The sequence below is a fragment of the Bufo gargarizans genome, chromosome 1 (genome assembly GCF_014858855.1).
Source record: "Bufo gargarizans isolate SCDJY-AF-19 chromosome 1, ASM1485885v1, whole genome shotgun sequence".
Classification (NCBI taxonomy): domain Eukaryota; kingdom Metazoa; phylum Chordata; class Amphibia; order Anura; family Bufonidae; genus Bufo; species Bufo gargarizans.
Genome location: NC_058080.1, coordinates 121,883,720 through 121,909,909, shown reverse-complemented (window position 1 = coordinate 121,909,909; position 26,190 = coordinate 121,883,720). Strand labels below are relative to the sequence as shown.

Below are 26,190 nucleotides of genomic sequence, written 5' to 3'. Positions count from 1 at the left end.
GGCTGTATCGTGTATAGTTTGGGGTGCTGTATACAGTGAGGTGTTGTATACTGTGGGGTGCTGTATACTATGGGCTGCTATACTGCTCTACTATATACTGTGGGGTACTGTATAGTGTGGGGTGCTATACTGCATACTGTGTGGTGCTGTATACTATAGGGTGCTATACTGCATACTGTGGGGTGCTGGGGTGCACTGTAACGCTAGGGTGAGCCGAGCCCTGGTCTCCTTCCTGCACAGCGGTGCCCACTTCCAGCCTGAGCCCAGCTGCCCAGAGCACTGATCCTGAGCCGCTGGAGTCTTCAGAACTGGAAGTATTTACAGTCATTCACTGGACTCTACCAGATGTGTGGATTTTTTGTGTGTGTGTTGTGGTGGAGGGCGTGATTGCCTGCTAAGGTGTGGGAAGGCGGGATCCAGGGGGCCCGAGTAAATTTTTGCCCATGGTCCAATCAATATTAAAGACGGCCCTGACTATTACTGTACATAATTATTAGGCAACTTAACAAAAAACAAATATATACCCATTTCAATTATTTATTTTTACCAGTGAAACCAATACAACATCTCAACATTCACAAATATACATTTCTGACATTCAAAAACAAAACAAAAACAAATCAGTGACCAATATAGCCACCTTTCTTTGCAAGGACACTCAAAAGCCTGCCATCCATGGATTCTGTCAGTGTTTTGATCTGTTCACCATCAACATTGCGTGCAGCAGCAACCACAGCCTCCCAGACACTGTTCAGAGAGGTGTACTGTTTTCCCTCCTTGTAAATCTCACATTTGATGATGGACCACAGGTTCTTAATGGGGTTCAGATCAGGTGAACAAGGAGGCCATGTCATTAGATTTTCTTCTTTTATACCCTTTCTTGCCAGCCACGTTGTGGAGTACTTGGACGCGTGTGATGGAGCATTGTCCTGTATGAAAATCATGTTTTTCTTACCTTGCAGACTTCTTCCTGTACCACTGCTTGAAGAAGGTGTCTTCCAGAAACTGGTAATAGACTCCATCCTCAACCCAAAAAGGCCCCACAAGCTCATCTTTGATGATACCAGCCCAAACCAGTACTCCACCTCCACCTTGCTGGCGTCTGAGTCGGACTGGAGCTCTCTGCCCTTTACCAATCCAGCCATCTGGCCCATCAAGACTCACTCTCATTTCATCAGTCCATAAAACCTTAGAAAAATCAGTCTTGAGATATTTCTTGGCCCAGTCTTGACATTTCAGCTTGTGTGTCTTGTTCAGTGGTGGTCGTCTTTCAGCCTTTCTTACCTTGGCCATGTCTCTGAGTATTGCACACCTTGTGCTTTTGGGCACTCCAGTGATGTTGCAGCTCTGAAATATGGCCAAACTGGTGGCAAGTGGCATCTTGGCAGCTGCACGCTTGACTTTTCTCAGTTCATGGGCAGTTATTTTGCGCCTTGGTTTTTCCACACGCTTCTTGCGACCCTGTTGACTATTTTGAATGAAACGCTTGATTGTTCGATGATCACGCTTCAGAAGCTTTGCAATTTTAAGAGTGCTGCATCCCTCTGCAAGATATCTCACTATTTTTGACTTTTCTGAGCCTGTCAAGTCCTTCTTTTGACCCATTTTGCCAAAGGAAAGGAAGTTGCCTAATAATTATGCACACCTGATATAGGGTGTTGATGTCATTAGACCACACCCCTTCTCATTACAGAGATGCACATCACCTAATATGCTTAATTGGTAGTAGGCTTTCAAGCCTATACAGCTTGGAGTAAGACAACATGCATAAAGAGGATGATGTGGTCAAAATACTCATTTGCCTAATAATTCTGCACGTAGTGTGTATATATATATATATATATATATATGTACAACCAATAACATAATTCACCCATAAAACCACATTAGACAAAGACAGCAAGGTCATTTTTATCATTGAGTCCTAACGGACCCATCGCATTAGTTTTGTTAATCCAGGTTGCTTCCTTTTGCAGGAGGAGGCGTTTTCTATCCTGTCCTCTCACCGTTATGCGGACTACTTCTAGTCCCGCACACTTCAAGGTGTGCTTGTCACCGCCATGTTTCTCATGTATATGGTTAATCAAGTGTGTGGCTCCCACTCCTGTGTCAATGGATTTTTTGTGCTCCCTGAACCTGACATATAGGGGTCTGAATGTTTTGCTGATGTAGAACTTACCACACGGACAAAAAATAGCATACACCACATATTGCATTTTACATGATATAAAGCTCTTAATAGAGTGTTGCACCCCCCTATAGTCAGGTGCTTGGACTTATACATGTATCTACACATAGAGGAAGTGCCGCAAGCAAAAATTACCATTGGGGACACATTTTCACTGCCAATTAGTATAATTCATCTGTAGGTTACTTCTGACAATGGCGCTAACTTTTTTTCCACTTCTTCTAAAGCTAATGATGGGATACATCATAGTTTTAGCCTTAAAGGGATTCTGTCACCTCCCCTCAGCCAAAAAACGATTTAAAAGCAGCCATGCAGCACAGCTTACCTGGATTAAGCTGTGCTGTTTAATCTTGAAATCCGTCCAGCAGTTACTTTAAAAAACGACTTTGATCAATAAGGAAATGCGTCCTGAAGGTGCCCAGAGGGGCGTTTTTTTCTTCCTAGTGAGCCCAGTACCGCCCCTCTTTCAGTGCCCAGCCCGCCTTCCTTGTATTTTCTAACTGCCGCCCCCAGCCTGCCACAGCCTCTCCTGCCTCTCCTCCCCCTCCCTCACGCCGAACGAAGTCTCGCACAGGCGCAGTACCCACTGAGGGCTGCGCCTGTGCGATCAGCAGGAGACTGAGGGCGGCAGCTTCATCTTCGTCACTGGGCATGCGCCGAGCCCAGTGACGTCCGATGCTCGCTCTTCCCTCAGTCAGCAGGGAAGAGAGAGCATCGGACGTCACTGGGCTCGGCGCATGCCCAGTGACGAAGATGAAGCTGCCGCCCTCAGTCTCCTGATGATCGCACAGGCGCAGCCCTCAGTGGGTACTGCGCCTGTGCGAGACTTTGTTCGGCGTGAGGGAGGGGGAGGAGAGGGAGGGGAGGCTGTGGCAGGCTGGGGGCGGCAGTTAGAAAATACAAGGAAGGCGGGCTGGGCACTGAAAGAGGGGCGGTACTGGGCTCACTAGGAAGAAAAAAACGCCCCTCTGGGCACCTTCAGGACGCATTTCCTTATTGATCAAAGTCGTTTTTTAAAGTAACTGCTGGACGGATTTCAAGATTAAACAGCACAGCTTAATCCAGGTAAGCTGTGCTGCATGGCTGCTTTTAAATCGTTTTTTGGCTGAGGGGAGGTGACAGAATCCCTTTAAGAGACTCATCTTTCACCAGCATATGCCAGTTATTCAAAATAGCTTTTTTAATCAGGGGTGCCATGGGAATGTAGTCAAACGTGAATATGGCGCATGTACTATCCTGCTTGTCCTGTCTGGGGGGTGCAACACTCTATTAAGAGCTTTATATCATGTAAAACACAATATGTGGTGTATGCTATTTTTTTGTCCGTGTGCTAAGTTCTACATTGGCAAAACATTAAGACCCCTATATGTCAGGTTCAAGGAGCACAAATATGTCAGGTTCAAGGAGCACAAAAAAATCCATTGACACAGCAGTGTGAGCCATACGCTTGATTAACCATATACATGAGAAACATGGAAGTGACAAGCACACCTAGGACTCAATGATAAAAATGACCTTGCTGTCTTTGTCTAATGTAGTTTTATAGGTGAATTATGTTATTGGTTGTATATATACAGTCCTGATCAAAAGTTTAAGACCAAAAAATCATATTTAGCATGGCTGGATTTTAACAATGTTCCAAGTAGAGCTTCAACATGCAACAAGAAGAAATGGGAGTGAGACAAAACATTATTTGAGCATTCAGTTTAATGAAAACAACGAATAAACTGAAACAGGCTGTTTTTCAGCTGATCAAAAGTTTAGGACCACACCTCCAAACCCCCCCCCCCCCCCCCAAAAACAATTCAACTTCCAAACATGAACTCAGTAATGAGTAGCTCCGCTGTTATTGTTTATCACTTCCAAAAAAAAATTGACATGCTTGATGCAAGCGTTTCCATGAGGTAAGTGGGAACATTTCTCCAAGTGGTGAAGATGGCCGCACGAAGGCCATCTACTGTTGTCCATTTTTGTAAACTTCCCTTGCCATCCATACCCAAAGGTTCTCAATTGGATTTAGATCAGGGGAACACGCAGGATGGGCCAAAAGAGTGATGTTATTCTGCTGGAAGAAGTCTCTTGTCCTGCGGGCATTGTGCACTGTAGTGTTGTCCTGTTGAAAAACCCAGTTTTTACCACACAGAGGAGAGCCCTCAGTCATGAAGAATGCTCTCTGCAACATCTGGACATAGCCAGCGGCCGTTTGACGCCCCTGCACTTCCTGAAGCTCCATTGTTCCAGACCATTATGGTGCCCCCTCCACTGTGGCGCATAGAAAACATCTCAGGTGGGATCTGCTTGTCATGCCAGTAACGTTGGAAACCATCAGGACCATCAAGGTAAAAAAAATTCTCATCATAGAATAAAACTTTCTTCCACCTTTGAATGTTCCATGTTTGGTACTCTCTTGCAAAGTCCAAACGAGCAGTTCTGTGGCGTTCAAGGAGACGAGGTCTTTGAAGAAGTTTTTTTGTTTTTGAAGCCCTTCAGTCTCAGATGCCGTCTCATGGTTATGGGGCTGCAGTCAGCACCAGTAAGGGCCTTAATTTGGGTTGAGGATCGTCCAGTTTCTTGACGGACAGCCAATTGGATACTCCGGCTCAGTGCTGCTGAATTTTTTTTGGGTCTTCCACTTGACTTTTTTGTTCCATAACCCTCAGGATCACTTAAGAAATTCCAAATGACTGTCCTACTGTGTCCCACCTCAGCAGCGATGGCGCGCTGTGAGAGACCCTGCTTATGCAGTTCAACAACCCGACCACGTTCAAAAAGGGAGAGTTTTTTGCCTTTGCCATCACAACGTGTGACTACCTGACAGAAAATAACAATGAATCCACATCTTTGCACAGATTTGGCCTTTTAAAGGCATGTGGTCCTAAAATTTGGATCAGCTGAAAAACAGCCTGTTTCAGTTTAATAGTTATTTTCAAATAATTGAATGCTCAAAAAATGTTTTGTCTCACTCTCATTTCTTCTTGTTGCATGTTGAAGCTCTACTTGGAACCTTGTTAAGATCCAACAATGTAAAATATGATTTTTTGCCATTTTTGAAGTGGTCTTAAACTTTTGATCAGGACTGTATGTATTAGATGATGCATGTCACGTTTTCTAATTTTTCCACTTGCTGTTCACCTGTTTGTGGTCATGTGACCGGAGTTGAGGGTGTGCAGATATATCTTCACACCCCCACCGAATCATTGAAGGCTTGACAAAGCGCAGAGAGCATGAAACGGCTGTAGCCTGACCTTTTGTGCAGTGCCTGTATCTGACCCCTTCTTTTATCTTCAATAAAGCTGCTGAAAGATTTAATGGTGAGTGCCGCTACCTTTTTTCTTATACCACTGATAAAAAATATTAATACTGACAGTCTTTGGGCAATACTATCTATGGATCACTGGGCTCGAAGTATTGGACTGTAACAGCTTTGTTCTTCCTTTTACACAGCTTTTTCACGGCCCAGAAATCTATTTTTACTATCTCATTTAGAATACATATTATTTGAGTCAGGATTAGCAGTCACACAAGGGGGAACAAAGAAACACCCCCCTTTCCAGTCTCCGGACTCAACACTTTCTTGCAATGACTAGTGTAGATCAAATTTGGCTTTTCTTTGAGCTTTACTGATGTGTTTGTGGTCAACAACACTTGGAATGGACCATCAAATCCTTTTCTAACGTGTCTTTTTACCACCACCCATTCTCCAGACACAAGTAGGTGGGTTCCTGTTACTTTATCAGGATCTAGAAGTGAAGCAAAAACTCTAAAATGTATTTTAGTCAAATGCTTGTGCAAACTGATCACATAATCTGTCAGACAACCATGTTGATTCTGGAGCTGCTGTTGGAAATACAATCCTGTCCTAGGTGCTGAGCCAAAAAGGACCTCATAGGGATTAAGGCCTGTCTTAAGGTTAGTGATATAACTTACTGAAAAGAGGGCTATTGGCAGGCACTCTGTCCATGGCTTACCAGTCTCTGCCATGGCTTTTTGAATATTTAACTTTAGTGTCGCATTCAGTTTTTTGCTTTGTGGATGGTATGAAGCATGTAAGGCCTGTTCTACACCCAAAGCCTTCATCCTCTCCTGCATCACTTCACCTGTGAAGTGAACACCTCTGTCACTTTCAATGGTCTCGGGTACCCCATACTTGCATACAAATTCGGCCATAATCTTCTTTGCTGTGGTCTAGGCTGTGGCTTTAGCTACCAGGTATGCTTCTGGCCATCCTGAAAACAAGTCATCACACACCAATACATACTTGTACATGCCCACCTTAGGTAGTTAAATGTAGTATGCAATAGGTGAAACGGATACAAGGGGCGAGGCGTGTGTTTCTGGGGTACAAATCATACATCCTGGCTGCTACAGTGCTGAACCCTGGGGTTTTGACTGGTGCGTCACTTCATGGGTTGCCTGTGCCATCGTGGAGTAGAGGGACCTGGGAAGGCAAAGTTTCCCTTGGAACTTTATTAGGCCTTTCTCATTTGCATTCACTCCTTTTGACATCCACTTTCCTCCTTTCCCACCTGGTTCTGTAAGGTCTTAAGAACTACCAGGGAGACAGCAGGAGTTATTTCAGGGACCTGAGCTGTGGCCACTAAGGCAGGGGTCTACCTAGGCAATTTGGCAGCTATTTTTGCCGCCTGATCTGCCCTGGCTTTTCTCTTTGCCTCCTCTGAGTCTCCTCTGGCCTTTTGTTTTTATTACCACCATTCAAGTTGGCAACATGAGGGCTTCCATCAGAGAACTCACCGCTTCCCCATTTTTGATGGATTTACCTGAAGCAGTCAGGAAGTATCTGGTTTTCCAAATGGGCACCTAGTCATGGGCTATCCCAAAGGCATAACTGGAATCAGTGTAAATGTTGGCTGTTTTTCCCTCTGCATATCTGCAAGCCATCTTCAGAGTCTTTAGCTCCACTTCTTGGGTAGACATGTGTGGTGGTAAGGACTCTGCTTTTAGAGTGCCATGTTTAGTCACCACTGCCCAACCTGTGTAGTACCTGCCATCTTGGCCATACCTCAATCCATCCACAAAGAACACATGATCTGATTATCTAATGGCTGATCTATCACATGGTCAAATCCCACTGTCTCTTGTGACATCATCTGCAAACAGTCATGAGCTTCTTCCTCTGGATCTGGAAGAAAAGTTTTTAAGTGCCATTTCCCTAAGGGCTGTTTCACACGAGCGGATGCCGTGCGTGACATCCTCTCCATGAATGACAGCCAAGACCCGATGCAGACAGCAGAAGCACGGAGCATTAACATGATTGATAATGCTCCGTGCCTCTCTGTGCTCTTTTTACTACGAAATCACAGTGACAACTTTATCTCACTGTGATTTCGTAGTAAAGAGATCACGGAGAGGCACGGAGCATTATGAATCATGTTAATGCTCCGTGCTTCTTCAGTCCGCATCGGGTCTTGGCTGTTATTCACGGAGCGGATGTCACGCACGGCATCCGCTCGTGTGAAACAGCCCTAAATCTTCCCCCCTCCTTGCTCCAGAGGCAACAGGGTGGCTGGGTTCAAAATATTACACTTTTGGACAGTAACATTGTCAGGCAACAAAATGGAACACTACATTCTCAAATGGCGGACAAAAAAAATATTTTTGGGTTGTACTGGCCTGAGCATAAATGTAATATCATGAGTAGGGATGAGTGAATTGACTTTGGATGAAACATCCGAAGTCGATTTGCATAAAACTTTGTTAGAATACTGTTCCAAGGTACCGCTTGGAACCGAACCAGAGTTTGGTAAAAGGGTTTTTACAGTAGAAATACATTTTTTATATTTATTACCCGAAGTCTCGCGAGACTTCGCGAAGTAATAACTTCGGCTCAATGGAGCCAATACATTCTAATACTGTACAGAGCGCTCGCTCCGTACATTATTCTAACAAAGTTTTATGCGAATCGACTTCGAATGTTTTTATCTGAAGTCGATTCGGTCATCCCTAATCATGAGCTAGCACTGTCACTTTGTGGTTCAGGACTATCTCAGAGCTTTTATGAAGCATGGCTTGTACAACTGTTACAGCTCTGACGCAGAAAGGGGCACCTCTAGCCATGGAGTCAAGTCTGGCTGAATAATATGCCACAGGGCATTGTTGCTGGCCATGCAGTTAGGTGAGGACAGTGAGGCATGGCCATTCACTTCTGTACAATACAATCTAAATGTAATAATCTGATAGGCCCACTGCAGGGGAGCACAACATTGCCAGCTTTGGGGCATAAAAGGCATCTACCACCTCATCTGTAGTGTCCCACTAGGTAAAGGTGGGCACTGCACAGGTTAATGTGTTTCATTGCATTAAATGTCATGCGTTTGTTTTCCCTGTATTATCTGGGTGTCAGGCCTGTCAGGGTGTAATTTAACCTCCCAGACGTTAGAGGGAGCTAGAGAGCCCTAGATACATATAGGAAGGCCCAGACAGGAGAGAGTTAGTTCATTCCAGGGGACTAGAGGAGTTACTTCGTCCACCTGAAGCTCCTGAGGCTAGGATTAGCTCTGAAGACACCCCAGTTGCAGGACCCAACCTCCTGGGAGAAACCCACAGTCAATCCACAGGCAAGTTAGGAAACTCCAGGGTAAGCTAAGTAACCCTGATGGGCAGATGCAAATAGAAAGGAAAGCAAGGATTTAATTAATACCGGAGGAAGATAGAATAACCAAGGATTTAAGCCACCCTTTAGGCATCCAGGCCTTGGGAGATAAAGCCAGAGCAGGAGTTCTAGAAAGGACAGTGTACATTGATTCTGAGGAAAGGTACAACCTGCTGCTGAGTGCTTGTGAATTTACCCTCTGCGTATCTTGCATAAATATTGCCTGCCGTTTTGTGAATAAGCCTACTTGTGGAACTGTGATTGAAAGACTGTGTGACCACCTGCTGTACAAAGTTGAACTGTTCAGTAAAAGTACGTTTGGTTCACTATTCTACCTGTGTACCTACATCATTCCAACTACTAACCGGCGTGCCACCGTCCAAAGGCACTGGCGTCACGAATCCAACAGGGACCTTGCCCCAGGCACTCAAAATACCTGTAACATCCAGGGCACCTCATCCACCATCAGGCCTGGTCCCTATATACAGAGTGTGCCCCAGAGGAACCGTGTCTACCTCTCCTTCACTGCCACGCGCCTGCCCAGGGTTCTCCAATACAGTGAGTAACCCTCGATTGCCCATAACCGTGACCTCAGTTCGCTATACCCTGCAGGTGTGGCGTGTTGCACATCTGTAAGGGGGAAAGGACTAAAAGACAAACAATCATAAAGAGGCTGCATCAAACGAGCGTATCCAAGGTCTGCAATAAGAAACAAGGCCCAAAATTGTCCTCAATGAATTCATGTTTCTGGGCAAAGGGATGTCCTCCACAGCCTTCTTACTTTCAGGGATGAGATGTTTCACCCCAGGGTAACAGTAATGCAGCAAAACTGAAGTTGTTATTTTTTTGTCCTACTTTGCAGTCATGATCAACTGAAAAGGACAGGAGCTGCAGTATACATACTGGGCTAGTTCTGGACCCCCTGTGGCAGTACCATCCAGGTATACTGTTTACCCTTATGTGTAAAGGCAAACAAATGCCAACTGTCTGGGTGTAGTGGTACTGAAAATAAAACATTTGCCAAATCAATCACAGTAAAGTGGGTAAAGGTAGTGGCAACCTGAGCCAGCAAGGTGTGTGTATTGGGCACAATGGGGGTGTTATTGACAGCTTCATTGACAGCACGTAGGTCATGTACCATCCGGTACTGGGTGGATTTGCCCTTCTCACTTTTCTTTTTCACAGGGTACAAAAGAGGGTTTGTATTTACTTCTATCTCCTTGATAACCCCCTTTTTCAAAAAGTCTCAGACTGTTTGAGATATGGCATCTGACTGTGCTATACTCAAGGGATGCTGCATCTTTCTGGGAAGTGTGGCGCCAGGTTTCAGCTCCACTTTCACAGGAGGGACCGGGAGCTTGCCAACATCCGTGGTCCAACAGTCCTGCAAGCAAGGCTTCCTTCTCATCTTCTGAGAGTACTGACACAAACATAGACCAGGGTGTTTTATCACTAAACAATGTTCCTGGTCATTGAGGGCACCTGTTAGTTTCACAGTACCATCCTGCTGGTATGAGATGCTGGCACATACTTTTGCAAGAAATTCTGCACCCAGGAGGCAATGGGGGGTTGTCACTGACCAGCAACCGGGCAAGCACTTCTTGGTTAAGGGCAAATCTAACATGGATGGGTTCAGTTAAAAGGGGAGTGTGCTACTTTCCCATCCACTCCTACACAAGCACGGGTGTCAGTGGAGATTAAGTCAGGGGAGGACATGTTTCTGTGCACAACTGTCACGAGGGTGTCAAGAGCCACGTCTGACTCCGTTATACCCGGGGTCAGGAAGTCGCAGCGGGTGGCTGCGCGCTCTATGTCTAAAGATCACGTTGTTTCTTAGTGATTGTTTTCTGTGTTTGCCTTGCAATCCTTTTTGTCTCACTCAGGGATCCGTAGCTTCTCCTCCTCAGCTGTTTCTTGTCTGCCACTCCCAACCTCCTTATATTCTCCTCTCACACTTCTCTAGTTGCCAGTTATAGAGCTTCCTGCCTGGACTTCTATACTGACCCACTGGAGCTGTGAATCCTGGTTGTTGTTCCAGAGTGCTACCCTCCGGATCCCTGTTGGGCTTTTTGTTGTCTCCTGTTGTCGCCCACCTGGGATTATATGTTGAGTCTGTATTGTCTGTCCTTCCCTTGGTGTTTTCCTTTAGAGCTAGTGGTGCGGACTAGTGTTCCCACCGCCCTGTTCACTATCTAGGGCTCATCTTAGGGAAAGCCAGGGTTTTAGGCACGTGATCGGCGTACGGGTGAGGAACCCGTCTAGGGACGTCAGGGCAGCCAGGTGCCAGCCGCAAGGTGAGTCAGGGGTCACCACCTTCCCTCTCACTTGGGCAGGGCCTTCCTCTTTCCCTCCCTCTGTGTCACGTATGTGATAGTCACGCCGATCGTGATAACAACTGTCTTGGCTGCTCCAGTATCAATCAAAAACGGCGCTACTTCTTTATCACCCAAAGTGACGGATATCATTGGGTCAGAAGTTGAATCTGCTAAAATGTTTAAGGGCACAGCCGATACTGGATTGCCTGTTTCCTAATCTTGGTCTAAAATAGCAAGAATATCGTGGCTCACCCAAATCCAGTCTGTGATCAAGGTGCTCTGTTTTTTGATGATTCACCTTATCATCAGAAATGAACAGATAGTTGTGTATAGTAAAAACAGGCACTCACCAACTGGCATAGATGATGTAATATGCTATTTATTGAGTAATATAATTATACGGAATATTATTTAAAATATTATTTTAGAATATTAGTAAATACACAGAATATTGTATAAATAGATATAACCCCTAACTGATACTCGCAATAAGAAAAAAATATATTTAGATTAAAACCAAGGTACCTTATAGACCCCTAGCTAGTAGTGATCATATAAAAGGGCAATTGATCTTGTGTGTGATATATATGATAAATTATCCTGGTAATGAAAACAGCTTCTAGATATGCTTAACAGATGCCAGTCAATAAATAAATAAATATATCAAAAACTGTGAAATATAAATTGATACAACAATGCAGTGAAGTAAGAAAGTCTTGATAAAACACATATAATAGTGTTCCAAAAAAAAAAAAGGTGTTGAGCTCCAAGGAATATATATTGCTCCAAAGACTATAGTACAATCAAATGAACCTCAAAAATGTGGTTCAAATAAATAGTCCCAAGAAATATCCCTGGAAGAGAAAAAATGTCCCAAAGCGTGTAGTCAGAAACTGGTATCAAAAGCGTAATGTCAGAGGTATCAATACTAGGGTAGACAATGCCACTTGTATTTAAGTTCAAAGGTATACTTTGTAAAACATAGATGGATGTTAGTAATAGGGCTGAATATATTTTTTTCTTATTACGAGTATCAGTTAGGGGTTATATCTATTTATACAATATTCTGTGTATTTACTAATATTCTAACATAACATTTTAAATAATATTCCATATAATTATATTACCCAATAAATAGCATATTACATCATCTATGCCAGTTGGTGAGTGCCTGTTTTTACTATACACAACTAATCTTGGTCTAACTCAGTGGTGGCGAACCTATGGCACAGGTGCCAGAGGCAGCATTCAGAGCCCTCTCTGTGGGCACCCGCGGCCTGGAAAAAGTCTATGGTGTACCAATATGCCTAAGATTTTTCCTGACATTCACCAGCACAGGATGCACCATGAACGGCACAGGTGACGCATTGAATGTAGGCAGGCTATTATAGCTAAATGGTAAAGTACATGGAAGATATACTATATTGGTATTCAGGGTAAATTGCCGTGTTGGCACTTTGCAATAAAAAAGTGGGTTGTAGGGTTGCAGTTTGAGCACTCGGTCTCTAAAAGGTTCGCCATCACTGGTCTAACTTTTCATCCTCGCCTGTCTTTGTGTCGTCCTCGCTGCCTCCCCAGCCATCCCTAAAAACATGGGTGTTTGTGGGGGCAGTGGTCCGGGCACGGTCAACACAGACATGTCTGCACCTTTTTATTAGCTTGCCGATGTTCTTCACTGCCTGTCTACATTCTTTCTTCCTTACTACTTCTGCAGCATCTTATCTCAAGATTAGCATTCTTCAGCAACATCATATGAAAGACAGAAATAATAGAATCTGTCTGGCCTTAAAGTTACAGTTTACCACAGTTGAGACCATTTCCATCCACAATCCCCTCCTTTAGCAGATGGGCAGGACCCCCAGGGCCGAGTACTTCACTTGACCTTGTATCAAATGCAGGACTTAACCTAACATCTTCACCCGATTCCCCTTGACCTGGAATCCTGAACATCTGCACCAATCACAACATCCTGTTATGAATCGAGATGAAGTTGCCTCTAAGTGCTGATTTAATCCTAGCAAAGGAAAAACATAGACATTAAGGCATATCACCTAATAAAACAATACTACAAGTAATAACTAAATTATAGGATCCTTCACTTACTGAGTTGAGTACTCTATGTGGTGCTACTTAGATCTATGCATATTGTTTCGTGCTTGTAGCCGAATCAGGAAAAAATACTAGTAACTGAGATTGCTGCTGGGCAGGAAGTTCCCTCAGTTAAGATGGCTACCAGGCCGGCCGGAAGTTGCAGGAGTTAAGATGTCAGCCAGGCCAGAAGTTGCAGGAGTTAAGATGTCCGCTGGTGAGGAAGTTGCTTCCGTTAAACTGGCTACTAGGGGCATGGTAGGGTCGCTCAGTGCCATCTTGGGGGGTAGTATCGGTGGCATGTAAAAATAATTACCTGTCTGTTCATCATATATTTCTGTCCAACCCTGCTCTTTATACTTAATTATTTTCATGCTGATGCTTGCATTGTTCTTCATAATATTTACAATGTTCTATTCTTTTCTGGACCAGAAATAGAACAGAGACATGGGGGAATTAATGGACATTTGAAAAACAACAGAACAACAGAATATCAAAGATCTTGATTAAGATCTTTGATATTATGTTGTTCTGTTGTTTATGAAATGTCCATTCATTCCCCCATGTCTCTGTTCTTATTGTATATATATTGCTGTTTCTTCACATATTCTTGTAGTACGCCTGATGAAGGGACTTGGGATGTCTCGAAAGCTCGCTATGTAACATCATTACTTCTATTTTTGTTAGCCATTAAAAAGTATCAAACCTGCAAAACTCTTATTTTGTTTGTCTTAATGAGAACACTAAACTAGTTTTCTATTGGCTAACACGGTTACCAGCCTTTTTCCTTTTTCTTTTTACAAACTTTGGTATATAAACTATGTAAACATCTAGGTGCCAGCGCCATATTGTAGTGGCTTCACATTAATATAATTACATCCTCAAAATAGCTTCACATCAATATCATGACCTCATCAACAACACTAATACAGTAGTGTAAACATAATTACCCCAAAAATAATTGTAGTAAGCTGACTCTGTGCCAGGGTGCCCCACCCCCACATTAATAGTGCTCCCCAAAGTCCCACTGATAGAAATAATGATCTGCCCTTATTAGTAATAGTGCTCCTACACTGCCCCCAACAATAATAATGTACCCACTGTGCCCCACAAGTAATGAGACTCCCATAGTGCCTATACTAGTAATCATGTTCCCCATAGTCCCCATTAGTAATAAAGCAATATGGCTCATCTTAATGTCCCCCAGTAGTAATAATTCTGCTTATAATGTGTGACAGTAGAAAAATGCCACCTAATGTGTGCCAGTACAAAAAATGCCCCCTTATAATGTGCACTAGTACAAAACATACCCCTTTATAATGTGTGCCAGCACAAAAAATACCCCCTTTTAGTGCCTGTAATTAAGCTAGTGTCTCCATAATGTATGCCAGTATAAAATATCCCTATACAGTGCCCCCATAGTGCTCCTCTGACTTTCTTCCTCATAGTGTCTCCCATGAATTGTGCCAGTATAAAATGCCCCTGTAGTGCCCCAAGTAGATGCCCCCATAGTGCTCCTCTTACCACCTTCCCCATAATGCCCCCATAAAATGTACCATTTTAAAATGCCCTAAATACTGCCCCCATAGTGCTCCTCTCCCCCAAATTAAAAATAATAAACACTAACACCTCCATGGTGCTTTCAGTAATGTGATGCAGGCCTCTTGTGGTCCTTGTCCCATGCTGTATGCTGCCTTGTGCCTGTAGTCTATCAGAGCTGAACCCGAACATATCCCCATTTTCACCCAGGCAGCCTCCACCAAGATTTCCCCATGGAGAGCCTTGTACGTCACCGGATCTCCAAAAAAAAGCCTTTGCCCTGTGCGATTCAACACAGGGCAAGAGAGGAGAACCTCGGAGCATGAAATACCCCAATGCTCATACCAGGGGGGTTGCCTGGGTGAAAACAGGGATATGTCCAGATTCAGCTCTGAACCCAGACAATCCCTTTAACTGATTCTGCTTTTGATTTTGTATGTTTTTTTTTTTTTTTTAAATCAAGGGATGCATTAAGGAGTTAGGTGATTTAAACTAGAGTTATAGCTAGGAATCCTGTCAAGTTATGATTAAATGGGTTCTCTGGGAATTAAGAAAATGAAAATACTTAAATATTACCTCATTATAAATATATTACCAAATACCTTTCATTAGTTATAATAGCTCGTTTTGTCCGGGGAGCAATTATTAGGTAAAATAAAATTGCCGCCATCCTACTAGCACACACAAAACCTGTCCTAATTACACAGGAGGAAAGTTAAAGAGCTACGCCATCTTCCTCTCTTACTTGTCAGGGATTATGATCCTTAATACAGTTTAATATGATCTTCAGATGAATCTCTGTAGGAATGGAGTTCATTAGGAGACATGAAGTTCAGAGAGGATAGTAGGGGTGTAGATAATGAGCAGCAACACTTACATGCAGTCTCCATTACCACGGTCTGTCCTGTCCGTCCTCTCTATACTTCATGTCTCCTCATGAACTCCATTCCTGCAGAGATTCAGCTGAAGATCTTATCAGCTATATTCCGGGTTATAACCCTTGACACGTAGAGCAGAGAGGAGGATGAGGCAGCTCTTCAGCTCAGTGTTGTAAAGTAACTTGTCCTGCTGTGATCAGGACAGGTTTTGTGTGTACTAATAGGACAGCAGCCATTTTATTTCTCCTAATGATTGCTCCCTAGACAAAATGAACCATTATAGCTAATGAAAGGTATTTGGGAATATATTTATACTAAAATAATATTTAAGTATTTTCATTTTCTTAATTCCTGGAGAACCCATTAAAGATACTCAGCCAAACACGTAAACTGAATTTACTGCACTGCTTATCAGACGTGTGGCTATACATGTGAATGTTTAAAAAAAAATGGCAATAAAAGAAAGCTTTTAACTGAATGGTGGCCGGTGCCGGAAGTTTGTTGCAACTCAATACTACTTTACTCCAGGAGTTCCAAGCCCGCCAATCCCTGAGCAGTGAAGGGTGAGCTGACTACTTTATCTTGTTTTATAGTTTATATAGTAGTCACTGAAGACATCAGTGAGATACCTAACTAATATGCTAAAGGTAAAACTATTTACTTTTATTTAAAAGCACATATTTCCTTCACATTTATCTAAAATAAACCAGTAATGAAGACTTTTGTGTGTTATAAGACTGGATCTGTTGTGTGCTGTATAATGAATATGAATATATGTAGGGGACAATAATGAATTACTGCATGATTAACTGCACTACAAATTGTGTTCTTGCAGGGCGGCACTGTGAGGTGCATCAGATGACTGGAAACTATATGTGGGATCAGAAGACTAACAAGTCATTTGATATCGGTACTAATGAAGACAGTCTTCTGCCAATGTGGTGGAATGGATCAGAGCCTCTCTGGGTCACCATGGAAAAAGCTAAACGGAACGTTTTTATGTACTACTGGCCAGGTAATTGTCTTTTTATGGATATATTATAGACATACCATAGATTTACTAGGTATTTTTATTGTTAGAGGAAATGATCTTAGGGTATGCTCACATGACGTATTTTGGCATGAAGTACACACATATGCCAAAATGCACATGAAATAGCTTCACAGACATTGGGAAATATGCCATAAGTCATACAGTGCCTACTTTAAAGCTGAAGATTTGAAATCCACATTGTGTAAGAAAAAAGAGACATGACATATTGCAGAACCCCAGTGGGGCACTGAAAAGTGTTAAATAGTGTAAATCAATGTTTGCAGAGTTAAATGTCCTGATATATTATTGTAGAAAAGCTCACTCCAGTGGCTCAATTGGTGACAACAGTCCCGAGAAGAACTATGGCATAGACAGTGATCCGTAAACACTGTGTGGGATCTCCAGTTCTCTTCCTCTCTCAACGTGCTCAACCCCAAAACCCATCCTCACTGTTAACTAACTAGCACCAGGTACACCTTGGCTCAGCAGCACACTGACCTGAGGCGCTATAGAGCATCTTAATTTTGACCTGGACCCACCTATGTGGTGCAATGCTACAACATATGCGCATGTGGCAGCCAAGCTTTATACCCACCACTACATTTTTTAAGATACTGACAAGGATATGGTGTGCTGGAGTGGATAGCTAAGTGTGGCAGGCTCAGCACTAGGAAGTGCCCTTTGCGCTTTTAGTCTAACCAGACTGTCTATTACTCTGTAATTCCTCTAGTGCCGTTCTATGGAAGCATTAGGTTTAAAAAGCACACCAAATGGTTGAAATAACTTCTTTATTAACGTCAACTTTTCTTGATATATAACAATGCCGCCTCCGCAGCAGATAGTCCATGTACAAAACACGTGTTGAATAAAGTATCATAAAATGGCGGTATGCATAAGATGGTGGTTCAACTGTTCAATCTTGTCATTCAACATAATAGCTTGTCTCCCTGCACAAAACCTTCTCTGGGCACATGGTGATCTGCCTTGCTGCACATTAACCATCCTAGCATGACTAGATCCCACACTACCATCTGTATTGAGTCCTCTTATCACGGACTCATCTGAGGAATCTTCTGCCATTGTATTAATACTTTCAACTCCAGGGTCAGACAAATTGTCCATCTCCATCCCTGAGTCGGTTTTAGTATCTGACCCAAAGTCCTCAGACTTCTCCATACTTACAGACCATACATTGCCTCTAACCCCAGACACATTACACATAACGGTTGTTTCAATGACTTCTGTCCTGTAGAGAGCAGACTATTTCCTTACAGCACACTGTGCGTGCGTCAGGCTTTCAGACAACCATTCATTCTCCTTGCTCAGCTCAGTATTACACCTCACAGTACATTCATACTCAGTGCTAGCTTCAGCTGCCTGCTGGACAAGAGTTCTCAATTTACCAATTTCCACTTTTAAATCTTCAACTTCTCCTTCCAAACTCAGCTTCAGCCTACAAGACTCCTGATATTTATCCGCTATCCACCCAGCAGCAAAAATCAGAGCATACTTGCCTTTCCATTTGCGACATTTTCTGGTACCGATCAGGTTTGCTACACAATTCTGAGCCTGCAGCCATGGATCAGTAGATCCCTGCATAGCTTGAAGAATGGCCGCCGTGTCCTTCAACTTTGCAACTTCTTTAAAAATGCTTTCCATTGTACAGGAATACAAACACCACAATGGTTGCTACAAAAAAAAAAGACACTGCTATTGATCTCTAGGAGTTGTCCCAATACTTTTGGCACAGAACTACAAGCACCTCCTTTCTACACTGTAGTGCCCGTATTAACTATGCCAAGCAATTCTACAATTCAGTGTAACAGCCACAGATATACAAACATTAAGCAGAATCATCAACTATAGGACGATTTCACCTCTAAACTGCCACTAATGTTCACACAATGATTCCTGTATCAGACTGGTCACTGCGCTATACCCAGGGGCGTAGCTAGAAATGACTGGGCCCCATAGCAAAAAAAATTATGGGCCCCCCCTCCCGGATCTCCCACCCCCACATACCTATTGGACCTCCCACCCCTTCCAGAGCTCCCACCCAAACACCCCTCCAGGACCTCCCACCCCAACATCCCCCCCAAGTGTCGTCCACAGATCCCCACCTTAAGTGTCGTCCACAGATTCCCCCCCCCTTCAGTGTCGTCCACAGATTCCCCCCCCTTTAGTGTCGTCCACAGATTCCCCCCCCTTTAGTGTCGTCCACAGATCCCCCCTTTAGTGTCGTCCACAGATCCCCCCTTTAGTGTGGTCCACAGATCCCCCCTTTAGTGTCGTCCACAGATCCCCCCTTTAGTGTCGTCCACAGATCCCCCCTTTAGTGTGGTCCACAGATCCCCCCTTTAGTGTCGTCCACAGATCCCCCCTTTAGTGTCGTCCACAGATCCCCCCTTTAGTGTCGTCCACAGATCCCCCCTTTAGTGTCGTCCACAGATCCCCCCTTTAGTGTCGTCCACAGATCCCCCCTTTAGTGTCGTCCACAGATCCCCCTTTAGTGTCGTCCACAGATCCCCCCTTTAGTGTCCTCCACAGATCCCCCCTTCAGTGTCCTCCACAGATCCCTCCTTCAGTGTCCTCCACAGATCCCCCCTTCAGTGTCCTCCACAGATCCCCCCCCTTCAGTGTCCTCCACAGATCCCTCCTTCAGTGTCCTCCACAGATCCCCCCCCTTTCAGTGTCCTCCACAGATCCCCCCCCAGTGTCCTCCACAGATCCCCCCTTTCAGTGTCCTCCACAGATCCCCCCCCTTTCAGTGTCCTCCACAGATCCCCCCCCAGTGTCCTCCACAGATCCCCCCTTCACTGGCCTACCTCATCTTCTGCTCGTGCAGCAGTGCGCCTCGGGCCCGCCTACTCCAGTCCTGACCTGACTACTCCTCTGCTTCCTTGGCTTCCCCCCCAGCCAGGCCCGAGCCGCGGACCGCCCAAGCCCCGCCCACTACAGCCGCGGCCCGCCCAAGCCCCGCCCGCCTGGCTGCCCGGCTGTGTAAAAAAAAAAAAAAAAAATGAATGCAGTCCGGGATGGGCCCCCAGTGGCGTAGGGCCCCATAGCCACTGCTATGGTTGCTATGGCTATCCCTACGCCACTGGCTATACCATAACCGAACACTCAACCGATATTCAGCACAAAACTTATCAAAACAAATCAAACTGTACATAGAAAGGTTACAAAAAGACAAGATAACTATTCTGGACAAAACTGACATTTGAGGCAAAAACAAACAAATCGCTTTCCATAGACACCAAAACTAAAAGCTAAAAGTGAACCAGCTCAAGCTAAAATGAATTCCTTGTTAAAATCTGCAGCACCAAACTAACCAAGATGTCTGCCAAAGCCACATGATCTTCACACAAAGGAACTGAAAGATGGTCGACAAAACCACATGGCTTGACACACAAAAGAAGACAACATGGTGTCTCCAAAATCCAGCAATAGAAAAACCAAATTAAACAAAACAGTTTCCCTATTCCCCGTGCTCCACCCCCGAAACCAGAGCAAACCTCCACTCTGGGGGTGATTTACAGGCTAACAGTATAAAAATCCTCTCTAAATGCTGTCTCGAATGTACAAACACTAAAACAAAATGCTGCCTCTACAAACCAAAATCACTGCTTACAAAATCACAGTAACATAAAAGTTACACAAAAACAGAGAAGTTACAAGAAAAACACGATGCTCTGTATTGGTCAGCACACACATCACAATTTCACCATACAATCTCTGTACAATCAACTCAGATCCACCAAAAACTACACAACGGAAAAGCATTTACCTCGTCCTTACACAAAGAGAGTAAAAACGTTCTTTTACCAAGCAGAAATTTCCTCTGACTCAGCAGACAAAATTACTGTTTACTTTCTCTCCTACCTGGCTCACCACTTTGTTGTAGAAATTCGCTTTCGTCAGACGCATATATCCAAGCTGCGCTAAAAGTGCGCCAAAGTACTCTAACCACAAAGAATTTCTACCGTGCTTACAAGCACGTGTATCAAGCTCTTTTGTGTAAGGAAAGGTAACACTCATCCAGAGTCAGACATGGTGTTTCGTCGTAGAGCTTCTGTTGAGCACTTCCCCTGCCCAGTCTCTTTTATAGCCACACAAGGGGTAACAATAGAAGTGGGGCAGGCCGGTCACCCAACCACTTCCTTCATGTACAGTAACAAACATCCTGGAAGTGATGATATACTGGAAGATGAGAAACCACCATCACTTCTTCAATACAATAAAATAACATAGCCAGCTAACAAAACACATGTATACAATAATCTCCCATTACCACTGGAGGGAACTTTATCCAGCCTTGCTCAGTGATCAATGATTTTCATGCGTGCTTATTCACAGGGACAACGTCATTATCTCCAGTGGTTGATCAGGCGCACTAGAGACAACAAATGAACGTTCCTTTCATATATTGTTCTCTTAACAAATGCATCCACGCCAAACCAATAAATCCACGTCTTGCGCGGGGGCCCTAGCCGGCGTCCATACATTCGCCAAAAAAACACTGCTCCGCCACACATCAGTCTCCCCTGGCCCACAGCCCAGCAGATAGCACATGGACCGTTCGCCATCGGAGACCTCTGCGCCCGGTGGCTGCATCTCCACATCCACAGGAAGATATCCACTCCAATGGCTTACCCTGACACTGAGAGACATGATGACAATATCTAATATATTAAAAACACATCCTAATAAAATTTGCACAACATGTGGCAGAGGGGCCCTCTCGTGCAGCAGGGCCCAGGTGTGACTGCTACCTCTGTAGTTACACATACATTCCTGAATAGCAAATTTGCCTGGCCGCTGGGGGCAGAATTTTGACAGTTATACAGTCTATTGGTGCATGTTCATATTATCATTTTTTTGGTGGAACTATTTCACTTTTTGCCCAGAGCACTGACCAAGATTTTACTTTTCTGTGGTCTTGTTTTTCTAAATATTACGTTAAATTTGTGTTGATACATTGTAACTCGAACAAAGGATCTTGCAAAGTCTCCTGCAGTTGTCTGTCTAGACTAGAAGAAAAAGGAAAGCAAATTGTTCAGCCAAACTTGTAAAAATGAGCTGTCCACTTCTCACATGGTTTTAAATTGCTGATACAAAAGCCAGTAACAGTATTACAGTTTTTGTTACCTCCATTTAACTGAAAGGCCGCGACTCACCTTGTGCCCTCTTATGTAGATAATGCTCTAAGCTTAGATACGTTTTGTTATCAAGCAAGCTTGCAGTGCATGCCATAGAGAATCTGGAGCTGATTGTGCCCTCAGCAATTCCCTCTTTTATCCTGTGGTTATTTCAGGATCCCATAAGCACACTGTTCCTTTCCTTTTAAACAATATCTAAGCTGATAAAACGAGTGGGCATTTTAAAGAAGACCTGTAACCTCTCCTGAAATGACTCTTTTAGTAACTATCTGCCTTCACCATGTAATAACAGTTCTGAAGCATCTGCTCTTACAATTCAATGCTGTGCCGTTCCTTTACTTTTGGGAACAATTTTAGTATGTGGTGGACTATCTGTATGGTACTGTTACTTCTTCAGAATAGTATTTGAGGAATTGAGAGGCACAAAAGGCACAGTACTGGGGGTAGCAGCGGGATAACATTTTTGGGACATCAGAAGGAGGAAGATAATAGAAAAGTGAGGAATCTCAGATGTCTGTGTGGCAAACTCTGCAAATGACACGTGGCTGAAAAGATGTCATCATGGTGGTCTGTCCCCAATGGAGAAGAAGAGGAAAGATATGTAGTGTTGTATGTTGTATACTCCTGTTTCTTTGGTAGTGCTGAACATAATGTCCATCCAAATTTTCCATTAGCACTGGGGCAGGGACAGTTGGACGGAGGGAGCCGTAGTCGGGGGACAGTTAGCACAAATATATTTAACATTAACCACACAATAAGTGGACCTATCTGTTTTAAAATGTCAGTCCCAGACCAACTCTTGTTATAGATGCATAGAAAATGAGTGATTTATTAAAGAGAACTCTTGTAACTTTTATACCAGTTGTGAGCAGTGATTGTGAGCAGACCTTAAAGAAGATTTGTCCCACCTTAAAAAGGGCGTAGAAGCATAATATTAATATTATAATACATTCTTCTATTATTATATTTTATATCTCCCCATCCATGTGTCATTTTTTTATTTATGTATAGTTCTATAACCTTTATATTACAATGTTAGTTGAAAAAGACCTACTATTTAATCCTTTTACAGGCTGTGAAGTTGAAATTCTTGGTGTTAGAGCCAATTATTGCCGTGAATATTACAATTTCCCGTCAGATGCTAATTTTACAAAGGCAGTCAATGACGCTGTTCAAACTCTGAGGTACCGTATAACATACGATTTATTTTCAACAGGAGGTGCTCAAGCATTTAATGTTCAAGCATTTTGTATAGTTATAGTTAAATATATCATAAACTGGTTATTAAAAATGGACACATTAATATCGAGATTATGGGGGAATTTAAAGGGAGTCTCTCATCAGCAACAACTGTAATAAAGCAATGCCATGTTGAAATAGGCTTTTGCTCACCTGAATAAAACCTTCAAATTCCTTGTTTCTGTTATGCTGAACTTTGATTTTCTTAAAATATGCAAATTAACTGCTCCCTACCCTGAGGGCATTACTACTGGCCTCAGTGTATGAATGATCCCCTCCTTCAGCCTCCCAGCCACTCCCTGTGAAGTTTGATTGACAAGGCAGGCATCATCTTGCCAATCTTCTCTCACAAGTGCCGTGTGACTAGACATCGGCAGAGACTCCAGGCTCTACTGCGCAGACAGGGCCAGGCAAGATGATGTAGTTGATGCCTGTAAGCAGGGGCTGCACCTAGCCTTTCTGCTGTCTAAGGTGAAAACTAAAATGGTGCCCCACCTGTGTTAAATTCTTAATTCAACTTCTACCCCCCCCCCCCCCCCCTACTGTTATACATTCAGTAATGTCTCCTCTGATGTTCTCTTCTCCTCCCTTTGGACCAGACCACCTTGACGCCGTCTTTTACCGACATCTCGTATTTGCAGAGTTTACCACACAGACATCTTAGATTCATCACTTTTCTTTCATCCTCCCCCTCCTTGTGCCCCAAAGCTGTTATCCTGCTGCTAACAAGAATACTGTGCCCACTGTGCTCCCCAATGCCCCCAAATACTATATTTCAAAAATATTGCCATACAGATAGTACCCGCATTTTTCTGACTGTCCCACCAATGGTAGTCAGTTTCTCCCAAAGTGCCCTCATTAGTAATAGTGCCCCAATTAGTACCCCAATAGTAAGAATGCTGCCCCCTTTAGTAGTAATGCCCTCAATATTGTGCCCTATAATAAAAATGCCCACACAGTAATCCTAGTAGTAATAATGCCCCCATAGTGCCCCCAATAGAAATAAGGTCCACATATAGTGCTCCTATAGTAAAAAGTCCCCTCCATAAGGCACCCCTTTACAGCCCACAGTAGTAATAAAGCTAATTAAAAAATCCCCCTAAAGAGCTCCCAGTAGTAATAAGGTCACCTTTAGCAGCCCCAGTATTTATAAAGCACTGCTGCAGTGCCCCCTGTATTATAATGCCCCATGTGGTGCTCCCCCTGTATTATAATGTCTCTGTTTAATGCCAGTATGTATAATTTTCTACCCTGTAGTGCCTCCATTATTAAAATGCCCCCTGTAGTGCTAGTATGTATAGTGCTTTCAACCTGCCCCGTAATGTAATACCCTTCATAGTGCTAATATGTATAATGCTCTCACCATACCCCCGCCAGTGCCCTCTGTAGAATAATGTAGAATAATGCCCCATGTAGTATAATCCCCCTGTAGTGTAATGCCCCTCTGCAATATAATGCACTACTGTAGTATAATGCTCCTTGTAATATAATGCACCCCTGTAGTATAATGTGCCCTGTAGTTCCTCTGTGGTATACTGTACCTCTTGTAATAAAATGCACCCCTAGGGATTTTATATATAATGCTCTCCTCCTTGTAGTCCCCCACTTATTATGCCCCCAGGGTTGTAAAAATACTCTCCCCCCCCCCCCCCTGTAGGCCTGTGTTTATCTGTGAGTGTGTCTGTGTATGTGTGTGTGTATCTGTGTCAACATCTGCCTTTTCTGTATATAGGAGATAGTACCAGTGTCCTATTATGAGTAGTAGTGTGTATGTGCGATTCTATCTATTCTAGAGAATAAGAGCAGTACTATTCATATTCAGATATTTAGGACACTAATACGGAGATACTGATATAGATAAAAAACTTGTCATCATGTAAGGGTATATTAACATTAGCGTTTTTCTTTTCCGGCATAGAGGTCCGTCCTAGGGGCTTTATACCGGAAAAGAACTGATCCGTCATATTCCCATGCATTCTGAATGGAGAGTAATCCGTTCAGGATGCATCAGGATGTCTTCAGTTCAGTCATTTTGACTGATCAGGCAAAAGAGAAAACCGCAGCATGCTACGGTTTTATCTCCGGCGAAGAAAACTGAAGACTTGGCTGAATGCCGGTTCCGGCATTTTTTTCCATAGGAATGTATTAGTGCCGGATCTGGCATTCAAAATACCGGAATGCCGGATCCGTCCTTCCGGTCTGCGCATGTGCAGACCTTTAAAAATGAGAAAAAAATAAATACTGGATCCGTTTTGCCTGATAACACCAGAAAAACGGATCCGGTATTGCAATGCATTTTTCTGACTGATCAGGCATTTTTCAGACTTTGCTTACAGTTTGCCTGATCAGGCAGGCAGTTCAGGCAACGGAACTGCCTGCCGGAATCAAACAACGCAAGTGTGAAAGTACCCTAACATGATAACGTCATCAAAGGTCCTTTATACTCTGTTGGGTTGATCTATGCCTAGTGGTAAAAATTTTTGGGCCATGAATTGTGGCAAAAAACACAGTAAAACCACGATTCACAATATTCCCCAAATACACAGTCACAAAGATGTCTGCAGGGCTGGAGGCTAAATTGCTGTCCGCTGCTCTCCTAGTACACATTGCCTAATTAGTGATGAGCCCCTGTCTGTTCCTGTCAATCAAACTTCAGAGGCCGTGTAGTGACCTCGGTGCAGGAAACATCTAATTTGCATATATTAAGAGAGTCAAAATTCTGCACAACAGAATGGAATTTTAAAATATATAAAGAGTTGGGTTCAGGTGATAAAACCATATTTGGACATGGCCTTGGTTTATTACAGTTGCTGTTGATGACAGTTCTAAGGCAGTTTTCGCGTGTAGAAAATTAGCAACGTTTGGCGCAAGTCCCATTTTGCAGTAAAAAATAAATAATGGATGGGAGAGAGATGACCATAAGCAGCCTCAACACTTCTGCCAACATGTGCACCACAAAACTGGCACACATTACACCAGAAAATCTTTACTGCTGCAGATTTAGATTTCTGGTGCATGGACCTCCCTTAGATACACCAAAATTATTAAGAAGGCTGTGCATTGGTGAATCGTATGCCAGCATATTTTTAAAATTAAGACTGGTTTAAGAAATGCCAGAATTAATAAATTCCCTGCGATATA

At 43.5% G+C, this 26,190-nt stretch overlaps 1 protein-coding gene across 1 annotated transcript in view; it reads left to right on the top strand.

Moving 5' to 3' along the window:
• ENPP6 (ectonucleotide pyrophosphatase/phosphodiesterase 6) overlaps positions 1 to 26,190 on the top strand; it is an 84,119-nt gene that overhangs the window by 25,039 nt on the left and 32,890 nt on the right. The window contains exons 2-3 of the mRNA XM_044297442.1: positions 16,454 to 16,633; positions 22,883 to 22,994. Of these exons, the coding sequence (XP_044153377.1) occupies positions 16,454 to 16,633; positions 22,883 to 22,994 (292 nt within the window). The remainder of the gene's footprint in view (positions 1 to 16,453; positions 16,634 to 22,882; positions 22,995 to 26,190) is intronic.